Source organism: Cryptomeria japonica, chromosome 6 (genome assembly GCF_030272615.1).
Source record: "Cryptomeria japonica chromosome 6, Sugi_1.0, whole genome shotgun sequence".
Lineage (NCBI taxonomy): Eukaryota > Viridiplantae > Streptophyta > Pinopsida > Cupressales > Cupressaceae > Cryptomeria > Cryptomeria japonica.
The window spans coordinates 13,141,974-13,163,464 of record NC_081410.1 but is presented as its reverse complement, the minus strand read 5'-3'; the positions used below and the strand labels follow the sequence as shown (position 1 = coordinate 13,163,464).

Here is a 21,491-nt window from a genome sequence, read left to right as displayed (position 1 = left end):
TAACTGTTAAATTCACCGGATGTGAATTCACCACTCTAATTGGATCTTAAGCATTTGAATTTCAATCTTATCTCTGTCTCAACCATAGCTTTAAAGATCTTGAGATTTTCAAAGGCTTCAGATTTCTCCCTTAGAAAAGTAACCCACATCATTCTAGAATAGTCATCAATGATTAACATGAAATATCTATCACCCTGAAAACTTCTTATTCTAACAGGACCACATAAATCAATATGAATAAGATCAAGAACATCATTAGATTTGTCTTGAATACTCTTAAAAGAAGTTCTGACTTGCTTACCCATTTGACATTCCTTACATACCAGATTAAGAGGCTTCACAATCTTAGGTATATCTCTAACTGCCTTAGTTGAACGGATCTTTACAATGCAATCAAAATTCACATGACACAGCCTCTTATGCCATAGCCAACTCTCATCAATATGTGCAATCAAACATGTCTTCTCACTGGAGTTCAAATGAAAGATGTTACCTTTAGTCTGAGTACCGGTTGCAATCTCCAATCCAAATCTGTTAATGATTTTGCATTTTCCATCCTTGAACTATAATTGAAATCTCTTATCCACCAACTATCTTACACTCAAAAGATTATGCCTTAAACCTTCAACATAATAAACATTATCAGTGTCATGCTTACCATCCAATGATATAGTTCCTCTTCCTTTGATCATGCATGCTTTGTCATCTCCAAATATGACCAGACCACCATCAAATTCTTGCAAAGATAGAAACTTCCTTTTATCTCCAGTCATATGATGTGAACATCCACTGTCTATCACCCATTCATCCTTGTCTTCAACCTTAGCAACAAGGGCCTTCTCTCTATTATGAATGAAGGTTCCAGATTATCTTCCTTGATAGCCAATAATACCCATTACTTTCCATTGTCGGATCCACAAGCTGAATCTTTTGTCGATTCATCATCAGAATCATCAGTTACACCTTCCTCATCCGCATAGTAGCATGATTTATATGTGTTCCTCTTGTACTTATGCTTGTTCTAATATTTATGGTTAGGCCTAAAAGATCTTCTAGATTTATCCTCAAGTCTTGAATTCCTCTCAGGACATCTAGATGCAAAATGACCTATCTTATTACATGCAAAACATTTGAAAGGTGATTTTCCTTCATACTTACTTCATGTCAGACCTTTAGGTACTCTTCTAGCAAATAGGGCTTCAAGTTCTTCAAGCTCTTCATCCTCTTTTTTGATATCCTCCAGTTCCTTCACATATAATGCTTTCCAATCACTCTTGTCAGTTGATGATGTAGATGCCTTGAATGCAGAATGTGTCTTTGTAGCTCCTTGAGGACCAAACTCTTCAAGCTCAAAAGCAGATAACTTTCCAACCAAAGTGTCCCTATTAACATAAGTGTTAGACATGGTTCTCAGCTCATTAATTGCAATAGCCTTCATTTTATAAGCAGATGGCAAAGATCTCAATACTTTAGAAACAATCTCATCTTCGCTCAAAGATCCACCACAACATTAAATTCCTACGAATTTCATTAACTCTTTCAATAAAAGTTGTAACACTTTCATCTTCCTCCATTCTCGGGTTCTCGTACCTTACCCGGTAACCATCAAGTTTAGCAATTTTAACAGTAGGGTCACCTTCATTCAAAGTCTCTAACTTATCCCATATAGCTTTTGCAGATGATTTGTCTTTTAATCCCATTACCTGCTGATCTGAAAGGACGCTCAAGAGGGCTTCTCTAGCTCTACAGTCATTTTCAATGTTCTTATCCAAGTCTATCGAAGGAGGGTTGCCAGATGCCAGATCATAAGGTGTATAACCTTTCTCAGTGATCTCTCATATCTCCTTTCTAAGACATCTTAGATGAGTCTCCATCCAAAGCTTCCATACTCTGTAATTTGTTCCTTCAAGCCTAGGGTTGTCCTTCCGGTAAGCAATTGAAGTTGAATGATTAGTCACCATAGGATCTTCCTCGAGCGTTTAAGCTTCTGCAGAGAGGACCAAGCTCTGATACCAATTGTTAGAATAACCGGTGAACAACTGAGAGGGGGGGTGAATCAGTTGTTAACAGATTATGAAACTTTACGCACACAAAACCTTCTACCAGGATGCATAAACCAAATACCGGAATAGCAGATATACCAATTAAGCACAAACATAAATCATAAACCAAATACCATGCATCCACAACACATAACACCAAGATTTGTATGTGGAAAACCCGGTAAAGAGAAAAAACACGGTGGGAAGTCTACCCACAGTCAAATGATACTTCTGCAGTAAGTATGTGATTACAATAAGAGGTTTGCACATGCAGGAAGGCCAACAACCTAGTGCACACTGCTCATCACAAAGGAGCCTCATTGACTACAAAATAAATCCATACTTTAATCCAGAAATAAGAATGAACTCCAAGAATAGCATCTCATATGCCTGAGTACAGTTTCGGTTAAGCTCAATGTCGGAGGTCTTAAACCTCTTACACAAACCCAATTCGATCACCTATGATCGACCAAACCTTCTGCATATGATTACAACTTTATTCGCACAAAGATAATTCCATAACCATAATCCCAGACCACATGCCACGATCTACAAAGAGATCTTACATCATATTTATACCAACCTGGGACCTAAACAATTAGGTCGGCCACCTAAAAGATGATACAATAAATCCATTACATAAACCCACAAACCAATGATAAACCAAGTCGGTCTAAGATCGAAACAACAATAACTAAATAATAAATCCAATCGGTAATGCATCAGGAGCATCCGCCAACACGTTACATAAGCTAGTCCATAACCTAGCAGAATAAGATCAGACCTAAAATAGGTCACCATAAGCCAAATGAAATACCACCAATCAATTGGAACACGAACACGATAACCATCAACACCTGAAAACCTTCTAGAAGCCGCACCAACACCACTTATCGAATTCATGAAAAGATCTTCAACGAAGCATACCGATAAAACCCCTACCGATAACCATTACTAGAACATATGATAGCTTCTGGATCACCATATCCCTAACCTACTAAATGTGACATGCATCTGAACCACATGAATGACCGAATCAAACCAATTCCACCAATCGAAATATACCGGAGACAAATCTCTTGATCATTATCAGAGTCCAACCAGTCTACCGGAATCCGGTAGACGATTGGCAATTTGGAGGAATTGATTATGTGTTGCATTGATGTTTCTCATTGATGTCAACACTAGCTTCTTTGGTTGTATATCGGATTTCAATAGAGTGGTTGGACTTTGATGATGATCAGGAGATTTATCTCCGGTATATTCTGATTGGTGGAATTGGTTTGGTTCGGTCATTCATGTGGTTCAAATGCTTGTCACATTCAGTTGGTTCAGGATATGGTGATCTGGAAGCTATCATATGTTCTAGTAAGCCTTTTGGTTACTAGTAAGGGTTTTACCGACAGTGCTTCGTTGAAGATATTTTGATGAATTCGATAAGTGGTGTTGGTGCGGCTTCTAGAAGGTTTTCAGGATGTTGATGGTTATCGTGTTTGTGTTCCAGTTGATTGGTGGTATTTCATTTGGCTTATAGTGACCTGTTTTAGGTTTGGTCTTATTCTGCTAGGTTATGGACCGGTTTATGTAACGTGTTGGCGGATGCTCCTGATGTGTTATCGGTTGGATTTATTGTTTGGTTAATGTTGTTTCGGTCTTAGGCTGACTTGGTTTATCATTGGTTTGTGGGTTTATGTAATGGATTTATCATATCATCTTGTAGGTGGCCGACCTAATTGTTTAGCTCTCGTGTTGGTATAAATATGATGTAAGATCTCTTTGTAGATTGTGGCATGTGGTCTGGGCTTATGGTTATGGGATTATCTGTGTGCGAATAAAGTTGTACTCATATGCAGAAGGTTTGGTCGATCATAGGTGATCGAATTGGGTTTGTTTAAGAGGTTTAAGACCTCCGGCATTGAGCTTAATTGGAACTGTACTCAGGCATAGGAGATGTTATTCTTGCAATTCATTCTTATTTCCGGATTGTAGTCTGGATTTCTTTTGTAGTCAATGAGGCTCCTTTGTGATGAGCAGTGCGCTCTAGGTTGTTGGCCTTCTCGCATTTGCAAGACCCTTATTGTAATCACATACTTACTGTAGAAGTATCATCTAACTGTGGGTAGGCTTCCCACTGTGGTTTTTTCCCTTTATTGGGTTTTCCACGTACAAATATTGGTGTTATGTGTGGTGGATGCATGGTATTTGGTTTATGATTTATGTTTGTGCTTAATTGATATATCTGTTATTCCGGTATTTGGTTTATGTATTCCGGTAAAAGGTTTTGTGTGCTTAAAGTTTCATAATCTGTTAACAATTGATTCACCCCCCCGTCTCAGTTGTTCACCGGTTATCCTAACACCTTCCTCCCCTGACTTAGCTCCCCTTTGTATGGCTTAACCGTTGGCTTGAAATGACACGTGGGGGAGGATTAATGGAATTCTAATTTGGGATTTTGGGGAATTCAAATATATTTTTGTTAATGGGACGTGGAAGAAAGAAAATTATGGAGGAACATGAAGGTCGCTACGTGTATGAATATTTCTATCGCTTTGGAAAAAAGCCTAAACTTAGATGCGTATAGAGTGAACAGTTAAACTCATCCAATGTATCCTTGAAAAGGTCCGTGCAATCCTTGAGAGCATTTTGGTTGCTCTTTATAAGTTACATGCCACTAATAAAAGTTGATAAAAAAAAAAGAAATCAAATATTTTGCAGCGTTTCAATTCCTATATTTTTTTGTTATTCTAGAAAAGGAGAATCAATTAAGATTTTAACATTTTTACTATAATGTCAATGAATTAAGGTTCCAAAAATGTAAATGTACAAAGGTGAGGGCCCCTTAATAATTAGTAATTTATTCTGAAATGTGGATGGAGTCGCATTCATTAACATTTTTTATTTTATTTTCAAAACTTGTTTTAAGATTTTATGGTTTACTATAATGTCTTATGTCTTGGTAAATAATGCATAATGAAAAATATAGAGGTTATTTATTTATTTGTTTAAGCTAAGATATTGGTCGATAAAAAGATTGATAATAGAGTAATAATAAAATAATTCTTAGATAATTTGTGATTTATTACATTCGCATTTAATCTAATTATTTCATTGAAATGTTTAGATTTAAAGTGAATAGTAGAATTATTTGTGAAAGGTTCTTTTAATTCATACATCTTATAATTCACAATATTAAACTATTCATAAATTAATGAAGCTCAAAGTAGGTTTTTAACTCCTTTATGCTATAAATTATTTAGAGATATGTTACGTTGGGTAATATATTATTAATGGAGAAACATGTAGAAACTCCTCATGGAGTAATTCCTTGTTATGCAATATCAAGTCAAAAGGGAGGATGAATTAAAATTTAGGTTTAAATGGGGATTAGTATTAGCATTTCACTATTGCAAATATTAACAAATAATATGAGATAAGTAGCAATGTTGTTTAATTCAACTGGTATGATACTATTTGTGATGTGTTTTAAGTCAAAACAATTGATGAATGCAGAATGGATAAACAAATTGATATGATTACATTCAATAAATTTGTGGAACAAACGTGCAAGAATTCAACACTTGAGTATGTTCACTAGGTCCAACAGATAAGGATACAAAAATGATGATATACACTAAGTATTGATTATCTCAAATTCACTTTTAAATTATTTCATGGCTAAGGATACAAAAATGATGATCCACACTAACTATTGATTATCTCAAATTTACATTAAAATTATTTAAAATGTATCCAAACATTTTAAAAATAACCTCCTTAATTTTTTTCTCCTTCCAACAACTCACATTTTCTTAGATAGAACTTATGTTTCACACCTTTAGAATAATGAGTAGGAGCCTTTCTACATTTCAAAAGTGATATGATATTGGAAGTAATAATATTAGCATTCAATGAAATCGTGCAAAATAATAAGGTATTATTTTGTGCACAAGGATATAAAAATGATGCTACATGGCTAATTTCATTCTATGAAGAAAAGAGGAGATATTATATTGATAATGGCATTTGTTATCAACCTTGTCTTATAACGTGATTCAAGCATTGAAACATTTCATGAAGGTCCCTACCATGACAACTTTGATGAATAAATATATGTCACATGATCTTATTGTCTTAGTATTGAGAAAATTTAGAATTGTTTTATATTTACTTTTGAGAATAAAGATCTCTCTTGAATACCTTCTCTTTATCCAATTTCAAAAATGAATTTACCTATCATTATATAAAAGGAGGTATTATAATCTCAATACTTCATATAATCGTTTCCATATTTAAATTGCAAAAAAATGAATTATAAATAAAGCATTTCAGTAGCTTATGTAGATATGTGTGATCTTTATTCTTTATTTTGAGATTCCAATTAATACAATAGTTCATATAGATACATACGTTATCCTTATTCTTTATTGAACATGTACAAGAACGTAATGAGTATATTAATGATTATGTCATAAGCTTTAGATGATCAACAAAATATTTAAATTACAATAATGACTTAGCTTGTTACTATAATTGGTGTATAATATGTATATTGGTTGCTTTACTCCAAATAAACGAAACCTTTCTTTAGATTTTGGATTTTGGAAATCAATATGTTTGTTTACAATATCTAATTTAAATTGAAGAAATGTTACTCGCAAGAGTTAATTCAATTCTTTAGATCACCTATGTAAGAGCAATTCTTTAGATCACTTATGTAAGAGGAGGGCAATTCGAAAATAGTAATCATTCCCATATTTTTTAATTTGTAAAATACTTGTTTAGATATTTAAATCAATTGAACATCATACCTCATAAACTAGATTGTGACATATAAATAAATATTTATTATTTTCAATTATTGATAAACATTCATGAACTTTTAACATATCAGCATAATCCTTGCACCCTCTCTAGTGCAAGTGCTAGTTATTATTTATGCACTATGAAGTGTGCTTTGTCAATATGAATATGGACAACAATAATCTATTTTTGATAATTATGGGTTAAAACTCTATTTTATTTTCTCTCTATATCTCTATGCTGTGTTAATGTCCTTAATTCCTTTTTTTTTTCTAAATGCCTCTTTCTACAATTTTTTATGTTTTTTAATCAGATTTTATCCCTTTCTTTTCAAAAAATCTTATACTTTTGGTTTGCCCTTTTTTTCCCAAATGATCTTTTGCTGCTATGATATCAACAATTGAAGTTTTTTATATTTTTTAAAATTTTCCTTTTTTTAATTGCCCTCCCCTAAAAAAGGCCACCATCCCAAAAACAAATCCCCCTGTTTTCTGTTGTACCCGTTTCAAAAACTTGGTGTGACATTGCTATAGAATTATCAATTATTCTTCAGTGAAGCGCTTTAAGGCCCTTGATGAAGTTTGTAAGGCCCTTGATGAAGTTTGTATCCCCACTAACGATTGGGGTTTTTGAAGAGATTTTGTGCTTCTGTCTAATCCCATCCACCTAGTTGTTAATTTCTGATAAGTAGCTTACTCTTCATCACTGCCAATGATTCTTTTATAAGCAGCATGCAAACAGTATTCATCACTGCTCACTCTTCCACATCAAAACGAGACAAAAGTTAAAATGTCTAAATGAAGAATTTGCAAAAAGACCTAAAGTAACTGTGAACAAATAAATTAGACATAAAAAAAATAATCAACCAATGCACCGAGACCCTACGTGACGAGAACGTTTCAGGGTTCAGTGTTCTATGTCCTCAGTTTATGGAAGTAGCGAAAAACAATCTGTACACAAGGAATACACCTGGTTCTCTTACAAAATAATAAAATTAATAACAATGATGAGGATATAAAAAGTAACTGAGAAACTGTTTTTATCCATTCAGTATCCCACTCAAACCTCTTATCAGAGGTCATAAGGAGTGAGTGACCACTTGTCCATGTCTTCCTACTCGTATGGAAATTGTTGGAAATCGAGGAATTTCTAGCCTGTTTCATAGAGATGGATATAATATCATCTTTCACTGTGTGAAATTCTTCAGTAGATAGATTATAAAGTCCACCAGGTAAGATCATAAACATTCTGAAGAAAGCAGTACACCAATTATCAAGTATGCTCTGCAAGAAAGTGCAGAAAAAAAATTACAGTTAGTGGAAACCCATATAACGACAGAAACATAGATTCTTTCATTCAATTATCATGTATAAATGTAAAGCTAGAGAAGGTAGATGACTATATACGGCAACACAAATATAGACTGAAACTGAATGTAAACTTTCAATATATACCAATTCCCACCAAAGGAAAAACAAATCCCAGCCTCACAATTATAGAAAACAATTACAATTCTTTACATAATAGCACGTAAAAGTTAACTGGGGGAAAGGAACCAAAATTGAAGCTGTTCAGTAGAATCTGTTTAAGTATGGGACTTTGAAAACCCTACCTCAAAGATTGAAGAGTCAAGTGGATTAAACATTCGAAAACAATCATCATTAGATGCCTTTGGGTCCCCATATATCTGTTCAAAACAATACAGGAGTTGAAACTCATCATATCGATCTAATGCTGATATGTACATAAGCACAACAAAATCTTTGTATAGAACAAATGATTACTTACAAGTTTGCATGTATTTTCAGCATTCTTTCACTATTACTCCTATTTATTTATATCATTATTAGTGAAGATCTAAAGAGATTTTACCATGAAAAGGTGCATCTACAACTTGATTTTGAAGTCTATTCAAAGTACGGAACAAACTAAACAAAAACTCACCTCAAATGTAAATGCCAGTGGTACTCTGACAATCTCATACATGTAATCCGTTGAAGTACCATGTGCCAAATACCTGCAACAGATCATACCAAGTTTCATCCCTTGTAAAACATAATGCGTAGCATCACCCAACAAACTCCAATGGTAATGATATGAGATAAGGATCTACACACACCCAACAGATCCTCCACCAGATCCAACCACACAATTGTCTTTGCAATGTAGATGATTTAGCTTTTGTAGAATCAGCTTCATAAGTTTTGCTGAGGCACCATCTGGTGTAGTATTCCTGTGGTCATAGGGCATAAACAGAGCCTACAAGGAGAAAAATAAGTAGTCTCTTAGAAGTAAATACTGCAAAATTAGTAATAGGAACATGATTTAGAAAATGTAAAGACATGAATATCTTTCTTGAAATTTGAATCACAATGTAGAGGAAAATGCAAAAATACAGGTCAAAAAGAAAAAATAGAAACCATAAAAATGTGCAATAATGAAGTGCCAATTTCGTTTCTTTAAAAGAAGACATTCAACCCTTTTTATGGTCTATTACTTGACATAGGCATCTAAGTAAGCTCATCTGTCTCCCCTTCCCTTTTATCTTCTGTATCTCAACGTTCATGTTTTATCCGTTGGCATACTCTTAGAAATTCTCTGAACCTAAATTCATATTCCTACTGATAAACTGTGATTTAAATTGAGTTGTTGTTGATCTCGTTGGAGACACATAATGTATACATAGAATTGCAAGGTAAATGGCACGTTAATCCTAACACAAAATTTGTGAGGAGTTGGAAAGAGATAATCAATCTAGTAACTTTGAGACTGTCATAGAGAGTTACACCTAAACTTTGTATACAACTCTAATCAGCATAATGAAAGAAGCGGGGTACAAAACCACCAAAATCTTTATACAAAATAGTACCTCCCATAGTTTTTATACTACAATGGACATTGGAACATGGAGTGCTCCTCAAACTCACCTCCTAAAAAGAACAAAGGCTAAAAAGCCTACCCTGTAAAATATGGTGGATGCCTATTTAGGTGCACCCTAATAAATAAGTTGTCCTTGCCCTGTTATTATCAAAAGGTTTCCCCCCAAGTTACCAAGTCCTTGCTTGTTGGACTTGTTCACCTTTGTGATCTACCACTGTAATTGATATTAAGTGATTTGGTTAATTACAATGGTTTGACAGTTGTGGTTGCCCACCCATAAAGCCGTGTCCAAATATTGCAATAGTATTAGATGTATGTAAGAAAGATGTTAGTATGCTGCATTGAGATTATTCCTTGTGTTAACTCTAAGGCTTCCACAAAAACTTTTAAAAAGACTTATAATTTTTGTGGGATTTGAGCTGTGTGTGTTTTCAGTCATGTCAAGAGCTCCATGAGAAATAATTGCACTAATGGCATTATTCCTTGTGTATTTTTGGTAATATTCCCTTACGCATATGTTAGTTTGGAGTGGGAACAATGAATGTAGTCCGCCATCTTGAACCTCTCACGCTCTAGCCTCTTTCCTCATTGACAAAGCTTTTGGAGAAAGTAAACCGATCTGTAAATTCTTAAGACCTATGCTTATAGAAATTACAAAACCAAAATATTTGTTCACTGATAAAGATGTTGCTGAATTGGAGAGAGGCAATACATCGGAGAAAGATGAAGACATGTTTGAGGATACAGTCTGCCCTCATGTTGATACGACCTCTCTTCTAGTTTTAAGCTCAGATGTTACACTAGGAAAAGGAAAAGAAAGATATAGATTGTGTTTGGTTGTTTATGACATGTTTATCGTCAACAGAAACATTTTTTATAAAGGTTATTAAGTTTTTAATCAAATTTCACAAGTTTTGTTAATTACTTTTTTCATCTTTGGACATCCAGACTTAAAACAAACTAGAAATATCTTGTCAGTCTCTTGCAAACTCTCGGGTCACTTAAACGTTTTAAAATTAATATATATTGTTTTCTTTTTTGCTAAGTTACCGGGTTCGCCCCTGGGACGCCCTGGTACGGGTCCGGGTTCGACCGGGTCCGTGGTACGGGTCCGGTTCGACCTGGGTTCGACCAGGGTTCGAAAAACCCAGGGTGGGTTCGACCCTGGTTGAACCCAGTCGAACCCGGGCGGACCCAGTCGAACCCGGGCGGTTGGGCGGCCCATAAAGTTAAAAGACAAAGCAAATTTTAATTTTTTTTCAGTTCCGCCTTTTAAAAAGTGAAAATTATAACCTAAAAAACACTTCTAAAACACTTTATTGACACATTTCACCTCATTTGTGTTGCAAACAAATTTTTTATGAGAGCAGGTTGAAGAAAGGTTGAACAAAATTTGGCTTCCAAGATCAAAGAGGAGGAGTTGAAGACTGATTTTAGAAGCTTCAACAAGTGTTGCAGCATCATTTCCATACATTTTCAAGCTTCCATTGGCTGCAAGAGGTAGGTTTTTAAACATTTTTTTCCAACTATTTTTGTTTCACAAATTGTCAAACATGAAACTTGAATTTTTTTTCATTATTTAGTTTTTGTTTTTGAATATGTTTATTTTATTTCTTGCCATAGGAACTAGAATGGCATCTACATCTTCCTCCATTGGCAATGAACAAATAATTGCAAAACAAAGAAATGATCCAAATTCTCCCTTATGGAAATATGTGGACATTATAAAACAACTTCCGGGAGGTGGGGGATTCCGTTGGAAATGCCATGGATGTGATATTGAATGTAATAGTTCATATTATCGGGTGATAGGCCATTTGTGTGGAATAAAAGGAACACGCATCAAAAAATGCCCTGGAAAAAATGGTAAACCTATACCAGATGAGATAGTGATGAAATATATTAGGGAGCATGAGGCAGCAAAAGAGAGGGAAGCCCGTAGATTGAACCAAACCGCATCAAAGAAAACAAAGGGAATGCAAGGCCCTTCTAATCCCAGTATTGTAGTAGAAGACCACCCCTTCTTTGCCACAAATGAACCTCAAAGTGAGCCACCCTTGACACGTAAAAGAACAAAGGGGCTTTAGAAACCGCATTCCAAAATGAGAGTAGAGACAATGCTGATCAAGATATAGTAAGGTGCATTTATGCAAATGGGTTGTCATTCAATGTTGTTCGCTCCCCATATTGGAAGCAAATGATAAAAAGTGTTAATGAGGCACCAAGAGGGTATAAGGGCCCCAGTTATGAGAAGGTACGTGGAACATTATTGGAGAAAGAGGTGAAGAGGGTTGAAGATGCATTGAAACCCATAAGGGATTCATGGGTTGAGACAGGTGTAACAATTGTTTCAGATGGGTGGAAAGATGCTAAAAACCGTCCCTTGATCAATGTCATAGCGGTGTCCCCTAAAGGGGCAATGTTTTTGAGAGCTGTGGATTGTGAGGGCCAAATAAAAGATGGCCAATTTATTGCAGAAATTCTCATCTCTGCCATTGAGTCTGTGGGACCTCGCAATGTTGTCCAAGTCATAACGGACAATGCAAAAAATTGTAGAGCTGCTGGTTTGTTGGTTGAGCAACGCTATGATCACATCTTTTGGACACCTTGTGCGGTACATTCACTCAATCTTATGCTACAAAGGATTGGGCAAAAAATAAAATGGATCAGAGATGTGTATGCAGAGGCTGAGGACATCCAGATGTTCATCACAAACCACCACATGTCTCAAGGGATTTTTAGAACCTATTCGAATTTGGAGCTATTGAAGGTAAGTGAAATAGTAATTTAATTTTACATTTTCTGATTTTTTTGAATTTTCAATGTTAAAAATATCATTGTGTAAGCTATATTGTGTATTCTTCTTTAAAGTTTGGCTTTATTTTTTAATCATTTGGCATTAATTTGTGTTATAGGTTGCTGAGACCCGTTTTGCATCAAACACAATCGTCTTAAGACGACTTGTGAAAGTTAGAGTGGCACTATGCAATATGGTGATCAGCACCAATTGGACTGTATGGAAGCAAAGTAGCACTGAGAGGGCAGAAAAAATTAGGGATAGAATATTGAATGAGAAATGGTGGGATCTTGTTACATATCTCCTAAGTATCACTGAGCCCATCATGAGCATGATTCGCTATACAGACATGGATAGGCCTTGCATAGGTGAGATTTATGATGGCATTGATTCAATGCTTGAAAAAATAAAGGTCACTATAAATGAAAAAGAGAATGATCCTCAGGAGAAATTCTTCAAAGAACTGGAAGTAATTATTGTAGAGAGGTGGAATAAGATGACCACTCCTTTGCACCTTCTTGCCTATGCCTTGACACCTAAGTACTATAGCAATTAGTTTCTTGATAAACCAGGAAGGATTCCACCATGGAGAGATCTAGAAGTATCTGATGGGTATAAGGCAGCATTTCTTAGACTATATCCCAATGATGATTTGCGAGATGTTGTTACAAATGAGTTCATAGAATTCGCAAATGGGAATGGTCTAAGTGTTGATGCACTTCGTCATAGATCCAAGAAAGATGCTCATAGCTGGTGGTACTTCCATGGCACATGCTTCCAACACCTACAACCCCTCGCTATAAAAACTTTATCACAAGTAAGTTTAATTAATTAAAATTTTAAATTTACAAGTTTTAGTTTATTTATAGTTTACTTTGTCTTCATAGGTTGCTAGTAATTTTATTTTTATTCTTTAATTGTTTACTTTGTCTTCATAGGTTGCTAGTTCATCTGCTTCAGAAAAAAATTGGAGCACATACTCTTCATCCACTCAGTAAAGCGCAATAGGCTGCTATCAAAAAGAGCGGAGAATTTAGTATATGTGCATTCCAACCTACGTCTTCTTTCACACAAACAACATGACTACACACAAGGGGAAACAAAGATGTGGGATATAGAGCCAGAGCATACCGATTTGGATGCTCCTGCTTCTCAGCTTATTGCATTGACACTTGATGACTCGGAAATTGAGCCAACTTATAGTGCAAGTGCAAGTGGCATTGGCTCATGTAATGTCAATGTCAATGAGGAGGAGGAGGATGAAGAATTAGATGATCCATTTGATGATTAAACTTTAAGTTTATATTGTTGAAAGTTGAAACAATGATACTTGAATATTTTGTCATTTTGATATTAAACTTGATGTATGTGATGCTATTATCAATTATGGTATGATCATGAAGCTATGATTACAAGTTTATGTTTGTTTTGTTGTTCATATGATGCTATGTGACATGCATATTTTAATTCATGCTTATAGGCTTCACAAATATCAAAATATATATATATATATAAAAAAAATTTACATGTTTTTGTACTAACAAACCCAAACGAACCCAAACCCCTTTTCAAAATTTTGCCGTACCGGCGTACCGGGTTCTTCGAACCCGAACCGGAACCCGAACCCGAACTGGCAACTTAGCTTTTTTGTTAACATTCCATCACAAGTCTTACTGAACTCTAGCTCAAGATCATGCAGCAAAGTCCAATCCAAAATAGATAGAGTTTATGATCACTAATAGCAGTATAGTAGATTCTGAATCACTTCAACAGCACAAATTTTTACTCTCTTTAAACATAATATATTACTCAAGGCTGGAGATGCCTTGTCTACACCCTTCACGTGTCATTCCTTGCAACTGCTAGTCATATTAACTCTCAAGTCGTCCATGGATGTTGACATAATGTCTTGCCCTACAAAAATTCTTAGCTAGAAATCTATGTTCCGTGATTATATCTCATCACTGTTGTCTGTTTCCTCTTAACGATTTCCTGGATTCTAGAATACATGTGCACTTTCCAGGAACTAACGAGGTTTAAAATATCCTCCTTGATATTTTAAGGAATTCATATGCCTTAACATTTTCCATGATCAAAGACCAAACAAACAGTGAAATTTACTTCAAAGCCCTAAACACAGTTGTGTAGCTATATATGTGTTAAAATATGACAGATGTCACAAAGTATCTTGTTAGTCCCCTATGAGGTAAATCTGAATTGCGGAAGAACCTTCCATTAAATCACAAATGAAAATCATACCTCATCCGGAATGAAATGAAAATGAAGCATGAAAGAAAGAAAAATACCTCCATGCCAGAATGTACATTCACCCAAAGGTGGGGCTTGAAAGAGTGAACAAGTTTTTGCATTATTTTTGTTTCTGGCTCACTAAATGGTGCAGTTCCAGGATATTCTTCTGCAGGATCATAGTCCTACAGTCATGAGGTGCATACAACAGTTTAAGATAAGGGACCATAGCACTGTGACAATTCAAATACATTTTGACAAATTTTCAAATTGGTAAACTCGTTACAAAGTGCTTTCTATGAAATGAGATTCCTGTTATCATAGAATCATGTATGGCCTTTATAAATAACTTTCAGCAATCAATCATAGTTGACTGTAGAACACACAATAGAAATTAAATGGAGTCACATCACATGTCAAAATATTCAATAGATTCTAGAACTCAAATAAAATCAATCACTATCTTGATTCTTGATACAGAAATTGGATTGACTAACATATCCCTATTCTTTATTAGAATTATTAAGAAAATGTAACCAGAAAGAAGCATATACCTTTTCTTTCTTGCCCCAGTCTACACTCCAGTTACGGTTAATATCAACTCCCCTTCCTGTAAATGAACATACAGCTTTATCTCACAAAATGCATGTAATGATTTTCTGGGTTCAGAATTTTTATGAACTACTATTGGCACCCACCATTTTTCCTTTCACAAAGCTTCCCTGCCTCAACCATTTTTCGCCCATTCAAATTTTCCATTGGTACAACCTATTCATTTACAATTAAGTCAATAACATACATCAAACGTAAAGAAAAGATTTGAATCTAAGAGTGAAAATGAAGTGTGAAACTTGGTTATAAGATAACCAAATGTCGCTTATCTTAAATAGGCATTGTTCTACAAGCTACAATATTCTCAGTATTGTAGGCTGCAATATTTGTCTTTCCAATAGATTTAAATGATATTTAGCATGCTTCTGCAGTAGAATACACCGCCATTTTCTGCACAGGATACAAAGAACTTTGTTCTAACTTCTAACACTACAATAAGTTATATGTTAGTTTGGAAGATTTTGTTTATGATAAGTGTACATCAATTCACAAATAAGTTAAGGTAGTCCAGAGGTTGATTTTGTACCCACAATAAATACCAACTATTTGAAAGTTAATAAGTAATGTTTTGTATATTTTTATTGTTGCCCTATCGTAAGCATAAATCAAAACAAACTTGCCCAGGACTAGAAAGTCAATATGCCAACCAAGGGACTCGTCCTTGGACTTGCAGAAAAGTCTACATAAGTCCAAGGCTGTAAGGAAATATGCCCACAAAACTCTTAGCAATTAAACTCAAAACAAAACTTAATTAGTAAACAGAAAAATATTTCCACATTACTTTTACAAGGAGAAAATCACAGTAACTGATCTACAAAAAAATCAGCAACATTCTGACATATAAACAGCACTTAGACAAGAACAAAAATGAGGAGGAGAAGAATAAAAGCAACTACATGAGTGACACAGATATATCCTGTGAAAAATCCTTCCCAAAAAAACTCAGCCTCCAAAGCATGACCAAAGTACTATTCAGCAACAACCAACAGTTTCAATAAATTCTCAAGGTCTAGTGCTCTATCAAGAGAAAGGGGAGATCAACACTCTTCATTTTTTGAGGAAAACCAGCAATGGAACCCTGAAGAAAATAATACATGACGCCTTAGCTCAAGCCTTCAATATATAGACTCAAGAAGACCCAAAAGCCACCTTAAGACATTGCGACAAAGCAGAACAAGGTCCCAAAATACCATGGTAAAAACTCTTATGATCCACAGCCAGAGAATGGCCTTCAAAGTAGAATGTAACTACCATACACATCTTTTACCTCCATGATGCAAGTTCATTTATATAACTCCTAAGCACTCCCCCATGAAGTTATAATTACAGCTTCATGCCAACTAATAGTAGAAAAATGTTCTTAAAAGTAGACTATGTAACCCCTATTCAATGTCTCATTATAAACAATATTTCCAAATCCTTGAAGAGTAATAAAACAGTTATATATATCCCACCCCAACATGGACTTCTCATTGCTCAAACCATGAATTTTGAAAAAGCGTATATAATTAGTTATCCACGAACCATTAGACCTTAGAATATACAAGGTGAATAGCACACCTAATCCTAACATTGCACTTGATATTCACATTGCAAGAGTATAAGGGGTTCTAACAAAATAAACTAACCACTAGAGATAAAATGTCAATAGACTCAAACAGCTCCTATATGCTCACAGGCTCAACAAAGCAACCTACAAAATCCACCAAGTGCCCATCATCTCAACCACAACACTCCCATCCTCCATCATGCCTCAACCGAAACACAAACATCAAAATCCATCACCTCCGTAACAATACCAAGTATCTGCTAAATGCTCCACTCAACAGCTAGTATACAACCATCTTGAGAACAAGGTGAAGCAAACTCCAATAATAACTTAAAAATAGTGTTTGCAAATCTGAAAGCAAAGATTACCCAAGTAGATAATGTGATTGCACATTCAACATAAAAGCATAGAAACAGCAATACCAAAGATAATACTAGACTTATGTGGAGAAACACTTTCACTAAAAAACTCTACAATAGAAAGTAACCCATCCAATGATATTCAACATCCAAAAAACTACTAAATAAAAAGCAATCCCAAGCCGAAATATCACAAGTACCGCCCCATCCCAAACCATCGCAAGGAAAACTATAACCAAAATCTTTCTTATCATGCATTAGCTTAGAACTGTGTGCATTTAAAGCACCTTTTACTAAAATCACGAGAAAGAAGGCAAGTATATTCTTAATCTTCAACAAGATGTATACAACAATACTCTTCACTACTATTCATCAATACCCCATTACCTACAACTTAATATGAAACTGCTATCCCAAGACTCCAATTTATAGAGATTTGTGGGAGGGAAAAACACTGTGGAATCTCAAAACAACAAGCTAAAACCACCTAAAAAAACCAAGCCTCTCTTAATGGACAGCCCATAAACATTGTAAGAAATAATTAATGTTCACATGGCCTTCACATGGGTGCCTAAACCATAACCAATCACAATCAGTCAATCCCTGGTGCTCCATTACTCTTCGACGGCTTCGATAGTTCACTCTAGAACATGCAACAACATGCAAAATATGGCACCTCAACGTGCATTGACATGCAACCACATGCAAGTCTGGATGGTCCCTACCCAAAAAGTGGATGCCTAGTAGAAATATTCCCCAGAATGCTCTGTAATGGTCACTAACAAGTGTCTACCTCTATGGGATGCACCAATTTGTCATAGGCAATAAATAATAAATATTTTATCTCTCATGTCCTCTAGAACACTCTCCAAAAAACATGGAGACACATGAAAATGACTCAGGAATACAAGGTTAATGTCACCTATCCTAACATTCTCCCACTTAACAGTATACATTGCAATTGCAATTGTAACCATCAGACACAAATAATGAATTTAAATACAATGATCAAGGCCCATGGCCTTCTTGCAATAAGAGAATTTATCTGTGGTCACTGACCTCATAAGATAATCTACAACATTATCCAAAGTGTAAACCTTTTCAATCAAGACCTTACCATTCTCAACCATTTCTCCCACAAAGTGATATTGAACATCAACATGCTTGGTACGAGTATAATACAAAGGATTTTTGGCCAAACATATGGTACTCTTAACTGTCACATTCGATCCTCACTGCACTGCAATAAAAACCAATACCTATACCAAGTCTTTGTAACTATACTACCTCCTTAGAGGCAAGTGTAGCAGCCATATATTTTGTTTCAATGGTGGAGAACACAACTGTAGGTTATCTCTTACTCATCCAACTCATTGCTCTTCCAAATAAAGTAAAAACATAGCCACTAGTGGACCCCCAACTATCCAAGTCACTTTCCCAATTTGCATCAACAAAACCTTGTATGTCCAATGACTTGAACACGTCATCAGTACCATGATAATCCAAACAATAATCATAAGTACCTTGCAAATATCTAAACACCCTTTTTGCAAAATTCCAATTCTCTCTACTAGGGTTAGACATAAACTTGGTTAAAACTCCCATTGCTTGGGCTAAATCTGGTTTAGTGCAAACCATTGCATACATTAAAGTACGTATGACACTAGCATGAGGAACCTTAGACATTTCTTCAAAACCATCATCAAAATTAGGAAACATGCCTAAACTCAACTTAGTACCAACCAGAAATGGAATAATTACTAGTTTACAGCCTTGCATATTAAATCTTTGCAAAATGGTATCAACATACTTACCCTAACTTAACTAAAGCTTTTTGTGAACCCGATACCTACTAAACTCCATCCCAAGGATATATCTAATAGCCCCATAGTGTTTCATATCAAATGTGCCAAAAAGCTGAGTTTTGAGCTCCATAATCATTGCCTTGTTGTTACCCATAAACATGCCATCAACATACAAGACAATAATCAATATTTGATCACTAATAAACTTAATATAAACACAATGATCCTCCTCACTTCTAACATAACCCAACTTCAATGCAAAGGCATCAAACTTTTGGTAACACATCTTGGGTGATTGTTTAAGACCAAACAATGGCCATTTTACCCTAAAAACCAAGTGTTCTTTTCCTTTCACAACAAAACTATCAAGTTGTTGCATATAAATTTCCTCCTCAAGATCCCTATGCAAGAAAGTAGTTTTAAAATCCATTTTCTCTATTTCAAAATTACAAGCAGCAACAATAGATAGAAGTTAACTGGCCAACGGGAGAGATAATTTCACCAAAATCAACTTCCTCACTCTGGGTGTAGCCCTTGGCCACTAGCTTAGCCTTGTTTTTGACCAACCATTTGCAACAAATGGGCTTCTTTCCTTTGAGAAAACTAACAAGATACTAGGTGTCACAACTGTCATAAGCCATCATCTCCCCCTACATGGCCTGCATCCAAGACTCACTTTCCTCTAAAGAGAGAGCCTATCTGGAGAATCTAGGTTCATAGTAAATACTCAATAAAGAAAATACACAATGGTAATTTGGTGGGATATACCTATGAACTAGATTTCATTGTCTTAATAGGATATGTATGTTCTACCCATTGGCCTCCAAATGCTATAAATAGAGGCCTTGCGAACTCATTTGAGGCATCGAGTGTTAGAGTTTTCTTAAGTCTTATATAAAGTTAGATCACGTGTTAGAGTTTTCTCAAGTATCTAAGTATCTAGTCTTATATAAAGTTAGTCTTGTATAAGGTAGGCATCGAGTGTTGTGTGAAATTATTAATTAAAAAGTCTATAGGAGCAAGTTAAAATGGGAATAAAATTGATTGGATCAAAGAGGTGTATGTAGAGGCTAAGGACATCCAAATGTTCATCACAAACCACCACATGTCTCAAGGGATTTTTAGATCTTTTTCAAGTTTGGAGCTATTGAAGGTAAGTGAAATAGTAATTTAATTTTACATTTTCTGATTTTTTTATTTTAAATGCTCATAATTTGATTGTGTAATAAGTATTCTTATTTAAAGTTTGTCTTTAATTTTTAATCATTTTGGCTTCAATTTTTGTTATAGGTTGCAGAGACCCATTTTGCATCTAACACAATTGTCTTGAGACAACTTGTGAAAGTTAACATGGCACTTTGTACTATGGCGATTAGCCAAAATCGGGCTATATGGAAGCAAAGCAGCACTGAGAGGGCAACAAGAATTAGGTAAAGGATATTGGATGACTCGTGTGTTAATTCAAACTAAGCACGGTGGAAAACCAATCTATCTGCTATGTAGGCTATATGTTCGGTCTGCTATAGACATCAACTGCTTAGTATTAACTCCTTGTTGTATTGAGCTGTAGTATATATCTTTTCTATCTTATCTATTCTTTTCTATCTCACCCTTCCATATCGATCTAAATGAATGCATACAAATATAAGACCCATGAAGGAGTCACGACTCTTCACCAAGAGTCCGATGCATGTAAACCAAATTGATAACTAAACTGGTGATAGTTATCGGGATATTTCACTAACCCGATATACAATGGTAATACATATCTAAACCAATATATTCAATAGTTTGATAGATAGAATCAGTTTAGATAAAAACAATAATCAACTTTGTGACACAAATAGATAATCAAACTTATCATAATACTTGTCAAATGAATTGACATGAATGATGAAGTATGGTTATGTAAGGAAGACTGAATAGTTTAAATAAGGTTAATTGATTGATCAAATGTGTAAGGCCGATAGGCCACTTACACATTTGATCTACAATGTCGGTATTTAGGATTCCGACTGAAGCTACAACTTCAACACTCCCTCTTAGCTAGGGAGGAATCCTTCTCATCCTTACATCACTCCATAGTGATGATTTACCACAATAGCTACATCTATATGTGGAAGAGAAAGATATCACCTCACTGTGATATCAAGTGTTATGGCATGTCCATGGATATCATGTCACATGATATCCACCATAAATCTCTTAAGGTAATACCCACCATTATGGCCTGTCCACGGATATCACGTCTCATGATATCCACCTTAATGGCATATTCAAATATATTACTTCATGGCATGTCCACGGATTTCACGTCACATGAAATCCACCATGAATGTCTCTTTATGTAATATCCACCTATTGATGTGTTTTTCATGCACATGCGAACACAGAATAAAA

General features: G+C 35.1%; 1 protein-coding gene across 3 annotated transcripts in view; it reads right to left on the bottom strand.

The window, feature by feature from the left end:
• Window positions 1–7,661: 7,661 nt before the first annotated feature.
• The window catches only part of LOC131069791 (metallocarboxypeptidase A-like protein ARB_03789), a 30,458-nt gene continuing 16,628 nt past the window's right edge, over window positions 7,662–21,491 (bottom strand). For 2 of the 3 annotated variants that reach the window (XM_058005366.2, XM_058005360.2), the window contains exons 6-12: window positions 15,465–15,534; window positions 15,321–15,376; window positions 14,826–14,951; window positions 8,962–9,101; window positions 8,787–8,859; window positions 8,455–8,529; window positions 7,662–8,125 (exon numbers count right to left, since the gene is read on the bottom strand). In XM_058005366.2, the coding sequence (XP_057861349.2) occupies window positions 7,757–8,125; window positions 8,455–8,529; window positions 8,787–8,859; window positions 8,962–9,101; window positions 14,826–14,951; window positions 15,321–15,376; window positions 15,465–15,534 (909 nt within the window). In that variant the 3' untranslated portion in view covers window positions 7,662–7,756. The remainder of the gene's footprint in view (window positions 8,126–8,454; window positions 8,530–8,786; window positions 8,860–8,961; window positions 9,102–14,825; window positions 14,952–15,320; window positions 15,377–15,464; window positions 15,535–21,491) is intronic. The other variant, XM_058005370.2, reaches the window with a different exon arrangement.